Source organism: Echinops telfairi, unplaced genomic scaffold, assembly GCF_000313985.2.
Source record: "Echinops telfairi isolate 266 unplaced genomic scaffold, ASM31398v2 ScPeMD7_3509;HRSCAF=4178, whole genome shotgun sequence".
Taxonomy (NCBI): domain Eukaryota; kingdom Metazoa; phylum Chordata; class Mammalia; order Afrosoricida; family Tenrecidae; genus Echinops; species Echinops telfairi.
Window position 1 is genome coordinate 807,493 of NW_022107407.1, and position 23,339 is coordinate 830,831.

The window sequence follows — 23,339 nt, forward strand, 5'->3', positions numbered from 1 at the left end:
TCTCCCTCTACCCTCCCTGTATCACCACTCACACCACTGGTCCTATAGGGTTCATCCTCCTTGGATTCCCTGTAGTTCCAGTTCCTATCTGTACCAGTGTACATCCTCTGGTCTAGCCAGGCTTGCAAGGTAGAATTTGTGTCATGATACTGGGAGTTGGGAGGAAACATTTAGGAACTAGAGGAAAGTTGTGTTTTTCATCGTTATTACATTGCACCCTGACTGGCTTGTCTCCTCCCGGAGACCCCTCTGCAAGGGGATCTCCAGTAGCCTACTAATGGGCTTTGGGTCTCCACTCCGCACTCCCCTCTTCATTCACTATGGTAAGATTTTTTGTTCTGATAGTGCCTTATACCTGATGCCTTCGACACCTCGTGATTGCATAGACTGGTGTGCTTCTTCCATGTGGGCTTTGTTGCTTCTGAGCTTGATGGCCACTTGATTACCTTGAAGGCCTTTAAGACCCCAGACGCTATACTTTTTGATAGCCGGGCACTATCAGCTTCCTTCGCCATATTTGCTTATGCACCCATTTGTCTTTAGTGATCAGTTTGACACCTTGTGATCACACAGGCTGATATGTTCTTCCATGTGGGCTTTGTTGCTTCTGAGCTAGATGTCCGCTTGTTTACCTTCAAGGTTTTAAGACCCCAGATGCTATATCTTTTGATAGCTGTGCACCATCAGCTAAGAAAACATTTTTAAACAGAAAGAAAACCTGTAAATAGAGCAAGGTCTGATTTTTTATCTGTAGGGTGTCCTTCAGTCAGGACCAATGGGGTATCATGCTCTGGCCCCAGAGTCTGTCCTTTTTACTTCCTCAAGGGCTCTCTGCTCTGCTGAGTTGTTTCAGTTTTATCACTGCTTTTTTAGAGATGCATAACCTTCCATTGTTTTTATGTACCAGGACTTCTTTTTCCATTCTTCTATTTATGGGCATGTTTGCAGCTGTGTCTTCTTATCTTGAGTTGTGCACTATAAACAAATGAGTATAATGAAGGGTCCACTCCCACAGGCTTTACCTGTCTCACTTCATGTTGGTTGACTCTACTCCAAGAATTCATTTCCTCCTGATTACATTTTGAGTATCCTTTGAACCAAGGGACCCATTCTCTGTCACTGTCTCAGCCAATATTCTACTTCCATTCATTAGGCTTTCAGTCTCTGACAATCTTTTCAAGCTGTGCATAGTTTTCAGTGGCATCTTCTTCTGAAGAAGGGAGGTGAGTCTTTTTTCATTGTCTGTGTGTAGTCTGGAAGCTAGGCTAAACTTGTTCACTTTGGATGATCCTGCTGGCCTTTGAAATACCAGTGACATAACATCTAGCATCAAAGCAACAAACAAGCCACCGCAGTGTGACAAAATGACACACAAGTGATTGGGTACTGAGAATATGTGCATCAAACTTCTTCCTGGTCTGCTATCCAGGTCTGGCCCTCATGGGCCAGCAAGTTTGACTGGTTGAGTTGACTCAAGGCCTGGTTCAAAATCAACTATGCTGGGGATGCTGTGGGGCACAAAGAAGAGATAGTGCCCCCGGTCAGTTGTAAAGGGAAGTCTGAGCACAGATGTTGCTGAGCTCCCAGTTTTTTCAGAAACTTTGTTCTATTTAGTTTTATGTTGATTTTCTTGCACCCGATGAGTGCAGGCTGTCTCTCCCAGTTGTTCCTTATCTACTGTGCTTGTTATCTGACAGCCATATTCCCCCCACTGTTTAAATCTTATTTTGCTTATAGCTTATTTTGATTTAAGGTACACTTTATCTGATGCCATTATGGCTCCTGATCTTTTTTTCTTAATGATTGCGGGGCATATTTTCTTCCATTTTATTCTAGATATTTTTGTGCATCTTTATATCTGAGAAATTGTTCTTGCAGACAACAAATGGATGGTTCGTAGTTTTGCATCCATCCTGGCTTTTTCTGCCTTTTACATGGGCTGTATAGACAGTTCCCATTTAGTTATTCCTATAGGTAAAGCTCTATTTTATTCATTTTTCTGTTTATTTTAGAGAGTGTTCTATCATCTTAGTTTGTATATTCTGATAGTTCAATTTTTATTTAAATTTTCCTGATTTCTTATCATGAGTCTGTTTCCTTTCTTCTACTTTTTCTTCTGAATGATTTTTTGTGACGATTTCTTACTAGGGGATCACCTAAAACACATTACAAAATTTACAATTGAAGCAATGTTTAACAAATGAAATAACATTAGCATAATAAATTGATTTCTGCTATTAATCCTCCCCCTTCATTTAAGATGGTATGTCTCTATTAACAGCAGTGTACAACCAATATTCCATTTGGATGTTTTATACTTATTTCTTACAAACTTTATGTTAGAGTCTTTGTGGAATTTAATGATTAAATTTGTTTTCTGAAATATTATACTCTTGCTCCTTATGAAGATCCATGTGGCTTTGTGGTGTTTTTCTGTAATCTCTTTCTCTGTTCAAACACACACATAGACACACTCACACTCACGCACATACAGCAGTTCCAGATGCTTGATCTCTACAATTCAATATACATACATGGGAAGAAGAGTGTTTAGGTGTACTTAGAAAATGAGATAAGTGGTGAGTGCTAGTGTCCTGTGACAAAAGAGGAGGGTCTCTACAGCTTTTTCTTTAGTCACCTGTAATTCTAAAATATTCCCCTTGCCAGCTACCTTGGACATTTTTCCTGGTCTTAATGTCTATCCATCTCTGGCCTTAGTGAGATTCACCAGCATTCTTTGACAGCATCACAGTCTCCTGAAATGCCTGTAATGAGCAAGAGCTACTGTTGTTAGTGAGTAGGTTCTCTTAGATTCAGTGGTGTCCCTGCACCTTGTCTTCCATGCTTATGGAAACACCTCAGTTTTCCAACACCTTAGGTGCCATCGAGATTTGCCATCTCAATCTGTTCTTGCTCTTATTCGTTGTTCAGTAAGTTATTTTCTGTGTATGTAAGTGGGAGCATCCACTCTTTTCCCCATCTTTCTCCATCACTCCAAAAATGAATAGGAATTTGTATAAAACATCAAGTTGCTGTCAGAGAATTGACAGCTTCTTTTTAGCAAAAGATGCTTATTCATGACATCCCTTTTAACCTAATTACTAGTACTAGTCGAAACTGAATTATAGCCTTGATTAGTTCTTGAAAGCTCACCATCGCTAACACCCTTCTCACCCTTATCATCACTGTCACCATTACTATGGTCAAATATCTATGCTGAGGGATTCGTATACATTAGTTCATTTTTTTTATCAAAAGTTACTTTTACTGCCTTTATTTATAGATTAAAAACTGAGGCTTAAAATGTTCAATTAAGCTATTCCACAATCACAGAAGTAAAAGGTGGCAATTGTTGGACTCAAAACTTGATACTTTTGTCTCCAAAGTTTATGTTTCAATGACCAATCAATAAAAAACAATTACCGATGAATATTAAACTTAAAGTACTATTTTAAAAATTCTTGATTTGGAGTTTTTATTAAGCAATACTAAATCCTACTTTATGATCCAAATAATTTTCTGTCAATGTGAATAGTGTAAGAATATATATATGTATTTATTTTTATAGCTCCCTATTTTCATTTTCCCGGTATGTTGAGTGGAAGTAGAGCAGACGGTTTGTCTCTTAGTATTTCAAAGGACTATCTTTTTCACAGATCATATCTATGATGAGATCATTTCTTTTGATTTATGCTAATATTTTCCAAGTGTTTGATTGTATGTTTTTGTTTTCTCTCCTTAGGAGAAATTGGATTTAGGCATAAGAAAAGAAGTAGATGGTATGGGCACATCTGAAATAAAATATGGTGACTCAGTGTGCTATATACAACATGTGGATACAGGCCTGTGGCTTACTTACCAGTCTGTGGATGTGAAATCCGTGAGAATAGGTTCTATTCAACGTAAGGTAAGATTTGGGGAAACTCCAATTTATAGCAGTCACTTTATATGTGTAAAATGCTGAGACACAAGATGAAGGGTTAACTAACATTTTTAGGTATAGGCTATGTTCACTATTTCATATATTCCATGTATTGTTTGTTATTATAGGCTAAATTCAAGCATAAAGAGACCATTTTAAAAATAATATAATGTAAACATTCTTGAGGGCATATATTCCTTCATAGGATTTATGTATTTGAATATTAAATTAAGAAATAAACTCTCTACTGGACTGGAATCTTACTGTGTCCAGTTTAAATTCCATGCTGCTGCTAGAATGTTTCTGAAGGCATAAATATTCATGTACCTTTTCAGCTCTAAGTTATTCAGGAACTTCTCTTTGCTCTCAAGATAAAGGCCTAACTTTTTGGTAGCAAGCCTGATTCCTGTCTCACCTCTGCCCTATTCTCCTACACTTTTACTAATCTCTAGTCATCACTTTTAATTACTTTACCCTGCCATTTATAGTACACACATTGCATTTCCTCTTAGTTTATACTTATCTGGGCCTATATATATAAAAGAGGCTTCAAAATGTTCACAGAAAAATGGAATTAAAAGATAGTGGATGATTCTCAGTGTTACAAATGTTTGACTTATTCAATATGAGCTGATGATTTATGTACTTGCTCTTTAATGTTATGTTCATTTTCTTCACTCTAATATAATTGGATAAATCCTCCTTTCAATAAATTCTTCATTACAATCACCTTCCCTTGCTGGATGTGCAGCTTTTAAATCATTGAAAAAGCAGATATTTTCTTTCATACATATGCACACATGTGAGGCTATTAATAATCATGTGAATCTTTCTAAATTTAATGATGTGCTTAGGAACATATCTTGTTCATAACTCAGGGACAGTCCCTATTAATTCCTCAGTTTGAAATACCTTTCTAAAGCTCTTTATTTCTTCCCACATCCTACATCTCCTCCATTTAATATAAAGATGATGTTAGGAATTACTTCCATTTCCTATTATGTGCTTTGCCCTACTTGGAGTTTTCATAACATATGTATATAACTTATTAACTTATTATTATATTTTGTGTACATTTTGTAAGCTATTTTGTTTACTTGCCTACATATCTCTCTTTCCTATTTTGTATCATATTGTTTGTATATCTACACTCACCATAGCACAAAGTAATAAGACAAATTTGATTTCTACAAATGTGAGACTTTAGAACAAAGTGCTCTAGTGGAGTAGAACTTTGTATTTTCATACATGTGTTAACCTCATTTGTGCATATCGTCCAATATCGATTGATCAATATGTATATGCACACACACACACCTGTGTAGTTCACAAACATATTTTCCAGACAGCACCTAAAGATTTTTTCCAAATTATAGTCACCACCCACATAGCCAACTGCTGTTACAGTGTCCTTTGAGTCAGGATATTTTAGAATACTTATCTCCTCTCACCCCATATTCATTTGCACTCTAGTAATCCTGTAGTTTAATTCATTCTTCTTTCTTATTTCTTAATTATGGATTACACTAAATTGAAAATGGAACTTATATTCTGCACATGAAACAGACATCACCTGAATCAGATTCAAAACCAAAGATTTCAAGTCAATTCCAACTCATGGTGATTCTGGAGGACAGAGAAAAACTGCTACATTCCGTTTGTAAGGCTGTAAATGTTGAATGGAAGAGAAATAGATAAATTGGCTGTTATTATTTCAAAGAGCTGTATTTTTAACTGAAACGGACTCTTAGTTTTTTTTCTTATGTTATCATTGCTGGCTCTAAACTTTTTGAGTAGTAGTCACAAACTTAGTGCTGCGCCACCAGGGATCCATAGACAAGTATATAGATTATCTTACTAGAATAGTTTGGCAAGAAAGGTTTAGATGCTTCCAGTCTTGTTTAGGGTAGTGAGTTAATCAGATCTTTAGACCATCAGAGAGTTAATTTAAATAAAACTCTAAACCCCTTATAGTTTTACAGAGTAGCACTTTTTCATATGGTTTTCTTTTTTTTTAATTTAATAGTTTTATTGGGTGCTTACTTCTCTTATCACAATCCATACAATCATCGATTCTGTCAAACACATTTGTACATAAGCTGCCATCATCATTTTCAAAGCATTTTCTTTCTACTTGACCCGTTTATATCAGCTTCTTATTTTTCCCTTTCCCTCCCTCAGCCTCCCTCTCTCATGAACCCTTGATAAGTTATAAATTATTATTTTCATATCTTAAATTGTCCTCTGTTGCCCTTCACCCACTTTTCTGTTGTTCGTCCCCCTGGGAGGGGGTTATATGTTGATCATTGTGATCGATTTCTCCTTTCTCCCCCTACCTTCCCTTTATCCTCCTGGTATCTCTATTCTCATTGTTAGCCCTGGGGAGTTTATCTATCCTGGATTCCCTGTGCTACAGGCTCTTATCTGTAGCAGTATGCATGTTCTGGTCTAATCTGATTTGTAAGGTAGAATTGAGGTCATGATAGTGGGGGGAAGGAAGCATTAACGAACTAGAGGAATGTTGTGTGTTTCATTGGTGCTATACTGCACCATGATTGGTGCATAAGCAAATGTGGTGATGAAAGCTGATGGTGCCCAGCTATCAAAAGAGATAGCATCTGGGGTTTTAAAGGCTTGAAGATAAACAAGTGGCCATCTAGCTCAGAAGCAACAAAGTGAACATGGAAGAAGCATCACCTGGGGATTTCTGTCTCTACTGTAAATATGTCACTACTTTTAAATCCACCTACATTACATTAAAACATTTTGGGGAGATTTAAGTATGGCCATGACAGACTAAAAAATTTCCACTGTGTACCTTCCAGTTTTTACATACCTCCTAGTTAGCTTATATCTTTACATTATTCTCACGGTGATAACATGGACAATTGGATCGGAGCTTGGGATCTATGGAGTTTTCACTGGCTGCTTATTCAGAAAGCAGGTGAAATTATTTTTATTTTTGCATACTATTTAGATATTTGCATATTTGAAACTTTCAAAAATATCACTGAATCATCCTTTACCCCACTTAGTGTATATATTCCATTTAGTGTGAATGATCCTTATATTCATGGAATTTTATATGTGAATTTGCCCATTGTGTATTGTTTTATGAAATCCTATTGCATTTGATTAAGTAATATTTTATTTAGAGTTATTACAATGGTAATTCAAAAAGTATTGCTACAAAATCATAGAACCCTTCCAGTTTATTAGATTTCAAGTGTGGATAGAATCTATCCCTAGGGCCTTTCAAATCTTGGATTTACTTTTCCAGTCTGCACTAAAGGAATCATTCAACATTCTACTTTCATAGTCCTCCTGCTTATTTTTAATTTACTAAAAAGTCATCATTTCCTTTCAGATATCTTTTTGTCCATTCCTCCAATAGTATTGCAGGTAGTACTTATTAATATTAATTTTAATCTATTTTTCTACCTTATTACCTATAATGTTTTGCCTTTTAATTTCCTTTCCTCTTGTTTTTGAGAGCTTTATCTTCCCACTGTACCAAATTTTAGGTTTGCTTATCCTTTTTCTAGGGGCTCTGGTGGTATAGTGATTCCAGGGTGGGCTGGTCACCTCCAGGATCTAGCTTGAAACTGCCACTTTGGGACAAAAATGGGACATTCTTCTCTCAAAAAGGGTTATAGTCTGTAAGCTCACAAGGGCAGTTCTACCCCCTCCTGTAGTATTCTTTTTTTAAAAAAAAATCATTTTATTAGGGGCTCATACAATTTTTATCACAATCCATACCTACATCAATTGTGTAAAGCACATTTGTACATTTATTGCCCTCATCATTCTCAAAACATTTCCTCTCCATTTAAGCCCCCGGCATTAAGTCCACATTTTTCCTCTCCATTCCCGCTCCCCCCTCCCTCATGAGCCCTTGATAATTTATAAATTATTATTTGGTCATATCTTGCCCTGTCTGACGTCTCTCTTCACCCACTTTTCTGTTGTCCATTCCCCCAGGAAGGAGGTCACATATAGTTCCTTGTAATCGGTTCCCTCTTTCCAACCCATTCTCCCTCTACCCTCCCTGTATCACCACTCACACCACTGGTCCTGTAGGGATCATCCGTCCTGGATTCCCTGTATTTCCAGTTCCTATCTGTACCAGTGTACATCCTCTGGCCTAGCCAGACTTTCAAGGTAGAATTCATATCATGATAGTGGGAGCGGGGAGGAAATATTTAGGAACTAGAGGAAAGTTGTATTTTTCATCCTTGCTACATCGCCCCCTGACTGGCTCATCTCCTCCCCGAGACCCCTCTGCAAGGGGGTCTCCAGTGGCCTGTTAATGGACTTTGGGTCTCTACTCCGCACTGCCCCCATCATTCACTATGGTAAGATTTTTTGTTCTGATGATGCCTTATACCTGATCCCTTTGACACCTCGTGATTGCATAGGCTAGTGTGCTTCTTCCATGTGAGCTTTGTTGCTTCTGAGCTTGATGGCCGCTTGATTACCTTCAAGCCTTTAAGACCCGAGATGCTATACTTTTTGATAGCCGGGCACTATCAGCTTTCTTTGCCACATTTGCTTATGCACCCATTTGTCTTCAGTGATCTGTTCGACACCTCGTGATCACACAGGCTGATATGTTCTTCCATGTGAGCTTTGTTGCTTCTTAGCTAGATGGCCGCTTGTTTACCTTCAAGCTTTTAATACCCCAGACGCTATATCTTTTGATAGCCGGGCACCATCAGCTTTCTTCACCACATTTGCTTATTCACCCGCTTTGTCTTCAGCGGTTGTGTCGGGAAGGTGAGCATCAGAGAATGCCAATTTAATAGAAGAAAGTATTCTTGCATTGAAGGAGTACTTGAGTGGAGGCCCAATGTCCTTCTGCTACCTTAATACAAAACCTATAAATATATGCACATAGATATATTTCCCCATCCTCATATAAATATATTTGCATATGTACATGTCTTTATCTAGACCTCTATAAATGCCCTTTTCCTCCCAGCTCTTTCCTCTATTTCCCTTGATTTTCCTTATGAGTCAGCTTCCACTCGATGGCAGAGACAGAGAGAGAGACATTGACTCAATGCCCGTGAGTGTTTTGGTTTCATCCTTTTCTCATATTCCATTTGTTCCTAGTTAATTAAATATTTCCCAATTTCACTTTATTACAATTATTTTGTTGTTCTTTATATATAGCACTAAAATGAACATTGAGTTTCTTTATTTTAGTAATATTTTTTTATTAAAGGTATTTACTGTTCTGATACTGCTTCAAAGTTTTAAACAGTTTTATTAGCACATGATCCACATATCATTTAATTAAGTAGTTTGATTTGTATAAGGTTGTACAATTATTACCACAATACATTTTAGAGCATTTTCTTCTTTATTGTGCTCATTGTTATTAGCTCCCCATTTTCTCACAACCTTCCCTTGTATACTCCCAAGAAACCATTAATCCAGTTACTGTCTCTATAGCTTTACCTATCCTGGATTTCTTACAGAGAAAAAACATGCCAAAAAGACAAAACAAAAGAACTAACAATAATGAAAACATAAAAGGGAGAAAAATCTTAATTAAATATTAAGCAGAAAGGATTAAAAGCTAAAACAAAATATAAATGGGTCAAAGGGAGATGAAAGGATAGGTGTTAAATTTTAACCTAACTGTATCTGTGATAATCTCTCCAATGTACTCTGCATGCTAGTAAGGCAATTCACTTCCTTGGTCTATGGTCAGTGGGGATTCACCAGAGGCTTGATACATGTGTATTTTCCTTTCACTTTAAAAAAAATTTAAACTGAAACAACTTTTAAATAAGTCAAAATATAGTTAAAATATACTTAAACCATGAAATTATATTGTATCTAAATTACATGTCAATAAAACTGTTCAAAGCATATCTATTTATGAATATGGACTGAAGAAAGCCAGATACAAAACTTCATGTTGCCTGGCTCATTTACTTGTGTGGCAGAACCAACATGGTGAATCTGTATTATAAAAGTCAAAGGTGCTTGGCATACTGTATGAATGTATGGATTGTGATAAGAGATGTTAGAGCCCCCAGTTAAAGTATTAAAAACCACATAGGGAACAGCACCAGGAAGGGACAGCTAGGGGCTATTGGAAGATGCTGGAATATTCTGTTTGATGTGAGTGTTACCTGGTTATTCATTTGGTAACATTCATTTAGAACTTTTGCCTCTTATCTGTCCAAATGTTTTACTTTAATAGAGTGTTCAAAAATTAAAAGTATTAGAAAACTAGCAATAAAATGAATATGTAATTCCAATAATTCAAAGTTTTAAAAACATTGTTTTTGTTCTTGTTGATTAATTGCTCTGATTGATTCAGAGCTAATGTTGTCACTCATAGTGATAATGTAATATTTCCTTTGCAACTTAGTTCACAGATTTACTTGGGCTGTGGATCATTGCTGAGTGTAGATACAGAAAAACACTGCTCTTTGTTTTACTTAGCTCAATAATTTTATTAACTCAATAATCAAAACAGTAATTGTATAGATAAATTGGGTGACAATTTTTTACAGGAACCTCTGCATATAACTTTACCAACATATAACAACTTTTCATTCTCCTTGACATATCTTTGGGTTCTATTTATTCTTATTACTCTTAATATTTTAAGTACAGATTTCTTATCTTACAAAGGAGCACATCTGTTTTGTTGATGAGGTTGTTCATCTTTTTTATATTCTTACTTGTTCTATTTATTATTGAGAGGATATTGAATATGTGAGTATACCTATGAATTTTTCTATTTTTTCTTACAATTCTATCACTCTTTATATATTTTGAAGTTCTGTTATTAAGTACATTATTAAGTGCAAATAATGGTATTGTTTGCTTGCTTACAGGCTATCATGCACCATGAAGGCCACATGGATGATGGCTTAAATTTATCTAGGTCTCAGCATGAAGAATCCCGTACAGCACGAGTAATTCGTAGCACAGTCTTCCTTTTCAATAGATTTATAAGGTTTGTTTTCTTTGACTGTGGTTTTTATTTGATATTTTCATTTATTATTTAGATTTAAAAATAGACAATTTAGAATAGTAATTAAAATCATTACAATAAATGTAACATGATACATTTCATTTGATAGGTTTACAGAACCTATCAGGAAGTGTTAGTTACATGGTTTGTATCTTTCTTTTTATAACAAACATTAAAAAATGCAACATGCTTTTAGAAATTCTATGTGTAACTTGTAATTGGTAACTGGAAAAGTGAGGATGAATAATTACACACACAAACACACACATATGTGGGATATATAGCATATCCTGTTGCTGGTGATATTTAATTCATTTTGCAATGAGGGCCGTGAAGCGTACGCCTTGGTGTGTTTGGACATATATAAAAAATGAAATGACTTTTATACAGCAGTTAAAACATTTGTATCTCTATATTTCCATCCAAACTTTTGATCAAATTGTTTCCTGGTAATTTACCAATTTACATTCTGATATCAGAAGGATTTTATCTTTAAGATTTGCCATTTTCAGATAGAGGGGGAGGAAACCTATATATACAATTGTATTTACACTTTTAATATGCTCTTCTTTGAAAATATATTTGTTGACCATTTATTATTATTTTTGTGATTTACCATATTATTTCTCCATACATCTATTAAGCTATTAGAAACTTTTGCTATAGTTTCCGTACTTCTACTAAGCTATTATTAATCATCATATTAGGAATTCTAATTGTTTAGCCAATTTATGGCTGGAAATAATTTTAAAATGTTTTATTTAAAAAATTTATCAAATCAAATTTGGCGGCAGTTACAGTATAACAAGATGACTCATATCCAGGATTATATAAATATTCGTCTTTTTTTCTGCTTCTTTTATAGATCATCTGACTGTGTATGTCTGTGTATTATGTCTGTGTTCACACGTGCACATATGTATGTAATTAATGAATGTTTGGCATTTGGCTTCATCACATCCTTAGTGTTTCTCCAATTTTCTACATCTAAGCCATTAGCCCTGAACTGCATCAGATGAAGTCAGGTTTGAAGGCAGAATAAGCACAGGATTTTAAATTAAATTTATTAAATATATTTTTTAAATGTTACTTTTGTTTATTGTCACTATTTCAGATAGTACCCATCACTTATAACTTATAGAAGCCTTGTTAAATTTTAATCCAGCTTAAAATCAGTAGTTTCAAATACTACTGGAAATTATAACATTTAAAAATTATAACACTTAATATTTTCTATCTTATTCTTTCCAGCCATTCTTACTTACTATAGCCTCTGATAACAATTAAGGATGTTGCTCAAAGGCCTTTAATAATACCAATTTCCTATATATCTCTATCAGTACAGACTTATTCAAGTATGTGGAGGATAGTTTCTTATTAAAATGTGTTTTCTGTGCCATTACAGATATTTCATACGATAAGAAATTTCTAACTTGCTACCTGAAAAAGAAAACAACTAATTATTTATTCTGAATATGAACGTGTCATGAAGATAACATTCTATTAATAATTGTTGAGTAATGGTATAGCACTGTTGTTATTGTTAAGTGCCACAAGTCAGTTCTGACTCACAGTGACACTTACTTTGTACAATAAAATGAAACACTGCCTACTACTGCACTACTCTCACAATTGTGTTTGAGACAATTGTGGCAGCTGCTCTATCTATCAATTCATCTTGTCAACAGTCTTCCCCTCTTCCTTGCCTATCTCCTTTTCCAAGAATGATGTCCCTTTCCAGGGAGTAATTTTGATAACATCTCTAAAGTCCAAAAGATCAGTCTTGCCATCTTCATTTCTTTTTCTATTTATTTAATCATTTTATTGGGGGCTCATACAACTCTTACCACAATCCATACATACAAAAATTGTGTAAAGCATTTTGTACATTCATTGCCCTCATCATTCTCAGACCTTGGCAGCGACTCCTCATTTTTTCCCTCTGCCTCCCCACTCCCCCCACCCTCATGAACCCTTGATAATTTATAAATAATTATTTTGTCATACCTTACACTGTCTGACTTCTCCCTTCACTCACTTTTCTGTTGTCCATCCCCCAGGGAGCAGGTTATAGGTAGATCATTGTAATTGGTTCCCCCTTTCTACCCCACCCTCCCTTCACCCTCCCAGTATCGCCACTCCCACCACTGGCCCTGAAGGGATCATCTCTCCTGGATTCCCTGTGTTTCCAGTTCCTATCTGTACCAGTGTACATCCTCTGGTCTAGCCAGATTTGTAAGGCAGAATTAGGATCATGATAGTGGGGGGTGGGGGGTTGGAGGAATCATTTAGGAACTAGAGGAAAGTTGTGTGTTTCATTGTTGCCACACTGCACTCTGACTGGGTCATCTCCTCCCCGCGACCCTTCTGTAAAAGGATGTCCAAATGCCAACAGATGGGCTTTGGGTCCCCACTCCGCACTTCCTCTCATTCACAATGATATGATTTTTTGTTCTTTGATGCCTGATACCTGATCCCTTCAGCACCTTGTGATCACACAGGCTGGTGTGCTTCTTCCATGTGGGCTTTGCTGCTTCTGAGCTAGATAGGTGCTTGTTTACCTTCAAGCCTTTAAGACCCCAGATGCTATATCTTTTTATAGCAGGGCACAATCATCTTTCTTCACCACATTTGCTTATGCACCCATTTGTCTTCAGCAATTGTATTGGGGAGGTGAGCACACAATGACATGATTTTTTGTTCTTTGATGCCTGATAACTGATCCCTTCGGCACCTGGTGAGCGCAAAGGCTGGTGTGCTTCTTCCATGTTGGCTTTGTTGCTTCTGAGCTAGATGGCTACTTGTTTACCATCAAGTGTTTAAGACCAGATGCTATATTTTTTGATAGTTGGGCACCATTTTCTTTCTTCACCACAGTTGCTTTTGCACCCACTTTGTCTTCAGCGATCATGTCTTGAAGGCGAGCATCATGGACTGCAAGTTTAATAGAACAAAGTATTCTTGCATTGAGGGAGTACTTGAGTGGAGGCCCAATGTCCTGCCAACTTAATACTAAACCCATAAATATATGCACACAGTTCTTTCCCCATCCTCATATATAAATATATTTACATATGTCCATGCCTGTATTTAGACCTCTATAAATCCCTTTTGCCTCCTAGCTCTTTCCTCTATTTCCTTTTGCTTTCCTCTTGTCCCACTACCATGCTCAGCATTCATTTGGGTTTCAGTAATTCCTCTAGGTTACATTATCCTTGATTAGGCCATACCAGGCCTCCTACAACCTCCTCACCACCAATTTGTATCACTTATTATTCTCTTGTCCCTGGGTTTGTTAACACCACTTCCTTTCCCCCACCTTCCCTTCTCCAGTGACCCCCGGAATCATCGGTCCCATTGTTTTCTCCTCCAGATTGTTCATCCAGCCTATCTTATTTAGACAGACCTGTGCAGATGATAACATGTACAAAAACAAGGCCGAGCAAAACAAAGCAACAAAAGCCATCTTCACTTCTAAGGAGAATTCTGGCTATACTTCTAAGACATATTTGTTTATTTTACTGCAGTCCTAGGTACTTTCAATATTCTTTGCCAGTACTACTATTCCAATGCATTGGTTATTCTTCAATCTTCCTTATTCAATGTCCAACTTCCACAGGCATATGGCTAGAATATCAACCATTTTGCATTACATTTAATTTTTATGGTTTCTAATATTCCAGATTCATATCTCATGCATTTCACATAGTGGTAGTTAATAGATGTTTGCAGCTCTTCTCATTTTAAATCATTCCACATCAACAATTGAAAGTTCTGAAAGCTTTGCTCCTTCCACATTATTGTGGTTGGCTCTACTTAGAGAAGGTAACTCTTCTCCAGTTATATTTTGCGTGCCTTCCAATCTGAGAGATACATCTTCTGCCACTAAATTTGACAGTATTCTGCTGCTATTCTTTAGGTTTTCAGTAGCTAAATCTTCATAACTTAGCAGCCTATTACTTTTTCATAGTCTGTTCTTAGACTTTTCACCTTGAATGACCCAGCTGACATTTGAAATACTAGTGACAAAGCTTCCAAATTGACAGCAACATACAAGCCACTATAATACAGTAAATTGACAAGAGAAGGGGTGAGGTATAGAATTAAAAAAACAAACTGACATTGAGTCAATTACCACTCACACTAATTAATAGGCGGAGTAGAACTGTCCCTTTAGTTTCAAAGATTTGAATCTTTATGGGAGAAGACAGCCTCATCTTTCTCTTGTGGAGCTGCTGGTGGATTTAAACCACTAACCTTGTAGTTAGCAGCTTAGTGTGTATATCATTATGCTACCAGGGCTCCCACAATAACTCACTGCCATTGAGTCAATGTCAAACATGGCAACCCAGTAGGACAGAGTAGAACTGCTCCTGTGGGTTTCCAAGACTATAACTCTTTAAGGGATTAGGAAAACTCCCTCTTGTTCCCTTGGAGTGACTGATGGTTTAGAACAGCAGCCCAATGCATAACTAATACATCACCAGGGCTTCCTGGGGTGTATAATTAGTAACATTTTCTTTAGAAATAAAACATGTAGGCTGTAATTTGCTTGAGCACTTTTGCTCCTTGCTCCATTATACCCAATTGCTTTTTAATCTACATAAGTTGTTACTATAGTTTTTCTTTTCTATTTGTAAATTTTGTATCTTGAGCAATGGAAGATATTTCAACAACTTAGAATTCATCATGGCCTGTGACTGAGTAAAATTATGTACAAGGAAGAAAGAATTATTTGTGTGTGTGTGTATGTGATTTGGAAGATTAATTTTAAATTTATGTTAAATTTTAACAATTGTTTAAGAATTTAATATTGGTGTTACTCAGTCCTATCAATTTGGTTCTGACTTATAGCAGCCTTGTGTACAACAAAATGAAATAATGTGCAATACTATACCATTCTCACACTCTACTGTATTTGGATAGGTATCTTATTACTTTGGGTTGATTTATTTCTAAATCTTCTCTTGTGTGACCATTATAAATGGTATTGTTTTCTTGATGTTTTTTCAGAACTCTCTTGATTATTTTTTTCCCATGTGTTTGCAATGAACTTGTATGTCACGAAACACTCCAAGTACACTTCATTTTACTTTGCTTCCTTTTATTTTAGACTCTCAGACTAATATGTAGGTATGAAGACTAAAGCAATTGGAGCATTTTTAAAAAGTGTTTTGCATTTTAAATAAGAATATTCTTTGTAGTTACATAGTTCATCTCAACAAAAGAAGTCAGTAATAAAATCTTGCTGTTGTTATTGTTGTTTTGTGCCATCCAGTCCATTCTGACCCATAGCAACCTTATGCACAGCAGGACGAACACTGCCTGGTCCTGCACCATCCTCACAATTGTTCCTATGCGTGAGCCAATTTTTGGAGCCAACAAGTCAATCCATTTCCATGAAGGCCTCCTTCTTCACTGTCCTTCTACTTTACCAAACATGATGTCCAAATTCCCCAAACAACATTTCTCCAGGAATAGATTTCTCCTGATTACATGCCCAAAGTATGTAAGACAAATTCTCCCCATCCTTTCCCCTTAAGAAGCACTCTGCCCATACTTCATCCAAGACAGGTCAGTTTGCCCTTAAAGCTGTCCATAATGCTTCCAAAGCCTTTCCCCAGGACAATTCAAATGCATCCATTCATCTTCAGTTATCTTTATTCAGTGTCGAACTTTCACATGCATATGAGAGAAATGAAGAAAGCGTGGCTTGGGTCAGGCACACTTTAGATCTCATGTAACGTCCTTGCTTTTCAAGGCTCTAAAGAGGTCTTGTGCATCAGATTTACATAATGCAACACATCTTTTGCTTTCTTGACGGCTGCTTCCATGAGCATTGACTGTGGTTCCAAATAAGACAAAATCCTTGACAATTTCAATCTTCTCTCCATTTATCATGATGCTACCCATTGGTTCACTTGTGAGAATTTTGGTCTTGCGTTTGCTGAGTTGTAATCCATGCTGAAGGCTACAATCCTTGATCTTCATTAGCAAGTGCTTTTTGATGAACTTTCCTGCAATCCTGATGCCACATTCTTCATATAATCCAGCTTCTGTGATGATTTGCTCAGCATCCAGATTGAATAAGTGTAGTAGATTGAATAAGTAAAGTGAGAGGGAATCTTTTTTTGTTCTGTTCTTGCGGTGGCCTCTTAATCCTTGTATACATTCCACATGAGCAACATAGAGTGTTCTGGAATTTCCATTCTTCTTAAGGTCATCCATGTTTTTTATGTTACAAATAGTCCAATACCTTTGTATAGTCACTAAAAAACAAATACACATCTCTCTGGCATTCTTTGCTCTCAGTCAAGATCCATCTGACATCAGCAATGATAATCTTTGTTGCGTGTCCTCTTCTTAATCTGGCCTGATCTTCTGGCAGCTTCCCATTGAAGTACTGCTGCAACCATTGTAGAATGATCCTTAGCAAAATTCACTGGCATGTTAGATCACTGATCGTTCTTTAGTTTGAGCATTCTGTTGGTAAACCTTTCTTTGGAAGAGGTACAAATATTAATTTCTCCAGTCAATTGGCCGAGTAGATGTCTTCCAAATTCTTCCATAGATGAGAGTGCTTCCAGTGCTTCATCAGCTTGTTTCCTGGAACCTTGTTTTGGGCTACTGCTTTTAGTGTGGCTTGCACGTCTACCCTCTGTACCACTGGTTCTTGTTCAGATGCTACCCCCTGAAATCAGTGGAATGTCAACTAGTTCTTTTTGGTGCAGTGATTCTGCATATTCTTTCCATCTTCTTGGGATGCTTCCTTCATCATTCAATATTTTGCCAGCTGGGAAAAAAAATACATACTTCATTAAATTCTCCATCTATATGGTGATCTTTATTTTTCCCTCCTTCCTTCCACTTTTCTTCCCTCCCGCTATAATTTCCTATCCCTCCCTCTACTTTTTTCTTCCTCCATCGCTGGCCTCCTCATGGTTTTCAAAATCTTATCTTTTGGTATAAAAACCATGTTTCTTTTTCATTGTTTTTCCTTATAATAATGGTGTCATTAAATATTTATCTTGGCAAGATTGTATTAAAACTTAGTTTTTCTTCCATAGTTTTTCCATTTCTTTCAGTGTTTAAAAGAGCTGTCATTGTTTTTGTTGATATATAATATTTCATTGAATGTATCAGAGTTTATCTATTCCTCTATAATCAAAGTTTTTAACTGTTTCCATGTTTTTGCTATTATAGAAATCTGCAATAAATATAGGTGTGCATGTATCTTTCACATTGTATTCTTAATTTCTTTTGGGTATGTACCCAGTAGAGAAATTGCTGAGTCATAAGGTATTTGTATTTGCATTTGTTTAAAGAAGTGTCATAATGATTTCCATAGTGGCTATACAATTCTACAGTCTCACAACCAATGTAAAAGCATTGTAATATCTGCTCATCCTCTCCAGCATTTATGAGTTTCTGTTTTATTGAATTTTTCTAAAAGTGTTAGTGTGATGTGTTATCTCATTGTTGTTTTAATTTGTATTTTTCAAATTGCTCCTATAGTTAATTGACCAGTCTTCAGTAAATTGTCTAGTCATATCTTTTGCTCATTATTTTATTGGGTTTTTCATGTTTTCCTTTTTTAGATTTTTATTTATTTATAGATTTTGGAGATTAACCCTTTATCTGAGGTATAGCTTCTTTATAGGACAGGGTAGAGTTGCCCCTGAGTTTCTGGGACTGTAAGTCTTTATGGGAGTAGAAAGCCCCATCTTTCTCTCATGGACTGGCTGGTAGTTTTCAACTGCAAATCTTATGGCTTACAGCTAAATATATAACCACTAGGCAACCAAGTCTCCTGTTCCCATATCGGTAGGTTCTCTTTTGATGAGCATAAATGTCCTATTTAGAAGGTTCTAGGTTCTATATTTTGTCTCCTATACTGTATATATTTTTCATTATGTTTGATAGTGTTTATGTCTTATATCACAACCCTTAAGTTTGTCCCTATATTTTTGTTGATGGTCGTTCTTTATGATTGTGTGGTTTATATTTAGGTCTTTGATCCATCTTGAGTTTGTTTTTGTACAAAGTTTCAGGTATGCTTTCTGTTTCTTTCTTTTTTCAGGAGTAGATCCAGTTTTTCTTACACTATTTATTGAAAAGATTATATCTTCCACACTTAATGTGTTTTAGTCTTTCATCAAAAATTAGGTGTCTATAGGTACTTGGTTGTATTTCTGGCTTCTCAATTCTAATCCATTGGTCTTCATATCTAATATTGTACAGTACCAGCCTGTTTGATTACCCTAGCTATATAATAGGTTTTTAAAATCTGGGAGGAAATGCCTCCGACTTTTTGGGGAGTGTGGGTGGTGTTTTATTTATCTTGGATTTCTTTCCTTTCCATATAAATTTGGTGTTTAGTTTTTCCATTTCTTTGAAGAATTGTGGGATTTGGATCAAACTTGCACTGAATTTATAAAGTTTTCTGGTAATAGTGATATATTCACAATCATTAGTCTGCCTATACCTATCTGGGAGCATGGAAGTTAATTCCATTTATATATATTTCTTTTGTTTATTGTATGAATGTTTTGTAGTTTTCCTTTTCTGGTATGGTCTATTCTTAAATATTTAATCTTTTGTATAGTTATTGTAAATTGTATTTTTATTTTAATACCTTTTACTGTATAATCATCTTTAATATGCAAGAATCCAGCTGATTTCCAATAGAGCACTGTTTATTATTATATAAGAATCCAATTGATTTCTGCTTATTAATCTTATATTCTGCCATGTTACCAAATCTTTTTATTGTTTCCAATAATCTTTTTGATAAACCTTTGGAATATTCTACATATAAGATTATATAATCTGTAAATACTGAGAATTTCACTTCTTTGTCCATTTTGATTCCTTTTATTGTATTTTATTGTCAACAGTTCTGGATATGACTTCTAGCACAGTATTGAATATGAGTGGTGACAGGGGCACTGTTGTCTGGTTCCCTGTCACAGGGAAAATGCTTTCAGTTTTTTCACCTTTGTTTTCCCCCTTTTTAAAAATGTCTTTTATTATTTTTTAAAATGTCCTTTCTATACTCCTGTTTTGTTTAATGTTTTTGTTCTGAATGAGTGTTAGATATTGTCATGAGACTTTTCTGTATTGATTGCTATGATAATGTGGTTCTTATTTTTTGTGTTGTTTATCTGGTGGATTATATTGATTTTTTTCTGATCAACATTAGAAAAACCATCCTTGATCATCATATATTATATTTTTAATTATATTTTAAAATTTGATTTGTCTAGGCATTTATTGAAAATTTTTGTGTCTGCGTTCATAAGTGATATGTCTATAGTTTTCTATCCTTGCAGTTTTTCATCTGGTATTAAGTTCAGAGTTATACTCGCTTCATACAATGAGTTTGGGTGTTTGCTGTGCTTTTTTATATTCTGGGACTGTCTTTGTAGGATTGGTTACAGCTTTTCTCTGAATAATTTATACATTCTCATGGGAAGCCTTCTGGTTCTGTACTTGTTTCTCTCTTTTGATGCACATCTGTGCCTTATTTTTAGAATATACCAGTCAATGATTTTTTTTCTTTATCCATGTATGTGTTTTCCATTATGTTTGGTAGTTTGTCCTTAATTTTACATGGATAATCTTTCTAAGGTTTATATTTGGGTATTTAGTCTGTCTTGAGTTTGTTTTTGTTTATTGAATGAGCTATGAATCTTGTTTAATTTTTCTGCAAATGGCAAATCAATTCAACCATTTGTTGAAGAGAATATCTTTTACCTATTTAATGTATTTCAGACCTTTGTTGAAGATCAGTTGTCTGTTAGTGGGTGGCTTTATCTCAGGATTCTCTATTCTGTCCCATTGGTTTATGAATGTATTAGGGTACCAGGACCAGACTGTTTTGACAGAAAGTGAGGGACCTCTTGCTTTGTTCTCCTTCAGCAATTCTTTGCTTTATCTTGGGTGTCTTCCTTTCCATATAAAGTTAGTGATTAGTTTGTCCATATCTTTTAAAAATGACATTGAAATCTTGATTGTTATTGCATTATATTTATACATAGCTTTGGGTAGTGTTGGCATTTTCACTATGTTGAGTGTTTCTGTCCATGGACATGGTATGTTCTTCCACTTATGTAGGCCTCTTTGGGTTTTTTGTAGCAGCATTTATCATTTTCTTTATATATGTCTTATGTGTTTCTGCTTAGGTTTATTCCTATGTATCTCATTTTTATGTGGCTTATAATAAGTTGTATTATTTCCTTGATTTCCTTTTAAAGGGTCTCTTCTTTACTATACAGGAATCCAGTGGATTTTTGTAGGCTGTCATGTTGCTGCCCACTCATTTAATTATTTCCAACTATTTTCTTACTTAGTCTTTTGTGTATTCTCCATATAGAACCATATCATCTGCAAATAAAAGAATGTCTCATTTTTTGTTTGCCAATTTGGATGCCTTTTAAATTTTTTGGTTGTATAATGGCTTTAGCTAAGACTTCCAGCACACTATTGAAGAAGCGTGGTTATGTAAAGTGCCCATAACTATTTCCAGATCTCAAGAGGAATGCTTGTGGTTCCTCCCCACTCAGCATGATGGTAACCATAGATTTTGTTTGTCTGACCTTTATGATGTTGCGGAATTTACCTTCCTTGCCTATTTTACTGTTTTCATCAGGAGTAGATGTTGGGATTTTTTTATATTGTAAAATCAAAGTACTGTTTTATTACATGAGGTTTTTAACAAGGATGGATTGAGTTTTGGATTTTCAAATGAGAGTCAACTGTACATTTACACAGAATTGTCTTTGCATGAAGCCCAAAAGGGCACAGCATAAAAATGAGTGGATCTGTAGCCCTTTTATTTTTACTGATCAACAGTTTGTGAGAAAAGCAGCTGCAGCTTTGTTACCTAAGGTCTGAGATAGTAGAAGAGTCAAAGGTGTCATGAATTCACCTGTAAACAACTTCATATTTGAACATCAGCCAATTCTGGAGGAAGTGGAGTCTTAGGATGTTTTCTCTCAAAGTGCTGCTTGAAGGTCTTAGGGTCTGGCATTTGTGGCCGACACACAGTGCAGGTATATATTAAAGCAGTTTTTGTCCAGCTTGCTTTTTGGCATTTTTCTGCTGAGACTGGATCTTCTGCTGCCCAAGAGCCATATATAAGCCAGATGGGGCGGGGTCTGGGCAAGATTACGACGCCCTCCTAGACTGGAGCTGCAGGGGACATCACCTCTGTTCCCAGACTCCCGCCCATGGGGCAGCGTGCTTTTCCGTGGGCAGCTTCTTCCCCAGGCCCTGGCAGCCTTATGATCTTGGTCCTGGGGTGTGGCTGGGTTGCAGGCTGTTACACCTTAGATGTTGGATTTTAATGAATGCCTTTTCTCCATCAATTGATATGATCATGTAATCTTTTCCCCTTTGTTTTGTTTATATGCTGGATTACATTGATTGTTTTCCTGAAGTTGATCCATCCTAGCATTCTTGGTATGAATCTGACTTAATCATATGATTTATTATTATGTGATGTTTTGTTATCTTCTATTGGCTAGGATTTTGCTGTGAAGTTTTATCTGTGTTTATAATATGGGTTTATAATTTTCTATTTTGGTAATGTCTTTGCCTGGTTTTAGTATCAGGTTACACTCACTTCATAAAATTATTTCAGAAGTTCGCTACCCTTTTCTTTATTATGGAATAGTTTGTTTAGAGTTGGTGTCAACTCTTCTCTGAATACCTGGTAGAATTTCCCAATGAAGTCACTTTGTTGTAAGTTTTTGAATGGCTAGATAAATTTCTTCTTTGATATGAGTCTGTTACGTTTTCTACATCGATTGGTGTTAATTTAGGTAGAAAATGTCATTCTAGAAATTTGTTCATTTTCTAGATTTTCAAACTTGTTGGAATAGTTCTTCATAGTATCCATTTATTATCTTTTAAAAACTTCAGTCAGTTTTCTTGTGATATGCCCTTTAAAAAAATTCTTTCCTTTGCCTTATTCTTATATTTTCTCCTTCTTTTACTCTGTTAAGTTTGCCAGTGGTTTGTCAATTTTGTTGCTCTTTTCAAAAGACCAACATCATGTCTTACTGATTTTTTTTCTATTGTTTTGAAGTTTCCTAATTTATTTACTTATTTACTAATCTTCATCATTTCTTTCTTCTGGTGGCTAGAGTTTTAGTTTGCACTTATATTAGTTATTGAGAATGTTAGTTTGAGGTGTTAAATTTTGGTTTTCTCTCTTTTTTGATGAGTGCATTTATTGCTATAGATTTCCCTCTGAGTTCTGCATTTGCTGTATCTCAAATTTTTGTATTTTTGCTGAATGTCGTATTTTAATTTTCACTTTATGCAAGGAAATTTTAAAAATTTCATTCCTTGTAACAAAGAGGAAGTGTTGAAATCCTGGTGGGGACTTAGCATGATAGTGGGACAGGAGGA

At 35.7% G+C, this 23,339-nt stretch overlaps 1 protein-coding gene and 1 pseudogene across 1 annotated transcript in view; one reads left to right on the forward strand and one right to left on the reverse strand.

Annotated features, from left to right (window-relative positions):
• The window catches only part of RYR2 (ryanodine receptor 2), an 805,653-nt gene that overhangs the window by 300,293 nt on the left and 482,021 nt on the right, over positions 1–23,339 (forward strand). The window contains exons 14-15 of the mRNA XM_045294222.1: positions 3,743–3,907; positions 10,783–10,904. Of these exons, the coding sequence (XP_045150157.1) occupies positions 3,743–3,907; positions 10,783–10,904 (287 nt within the window). The remainder of the gene's footprint in view (positions 1–3,742; positions 3,908–10,782; positions 10,905–23,339) is intronic.
• On the reverse strand, positions 21,865–22,058 carry LOC105979277 (annotated as a pseudogene).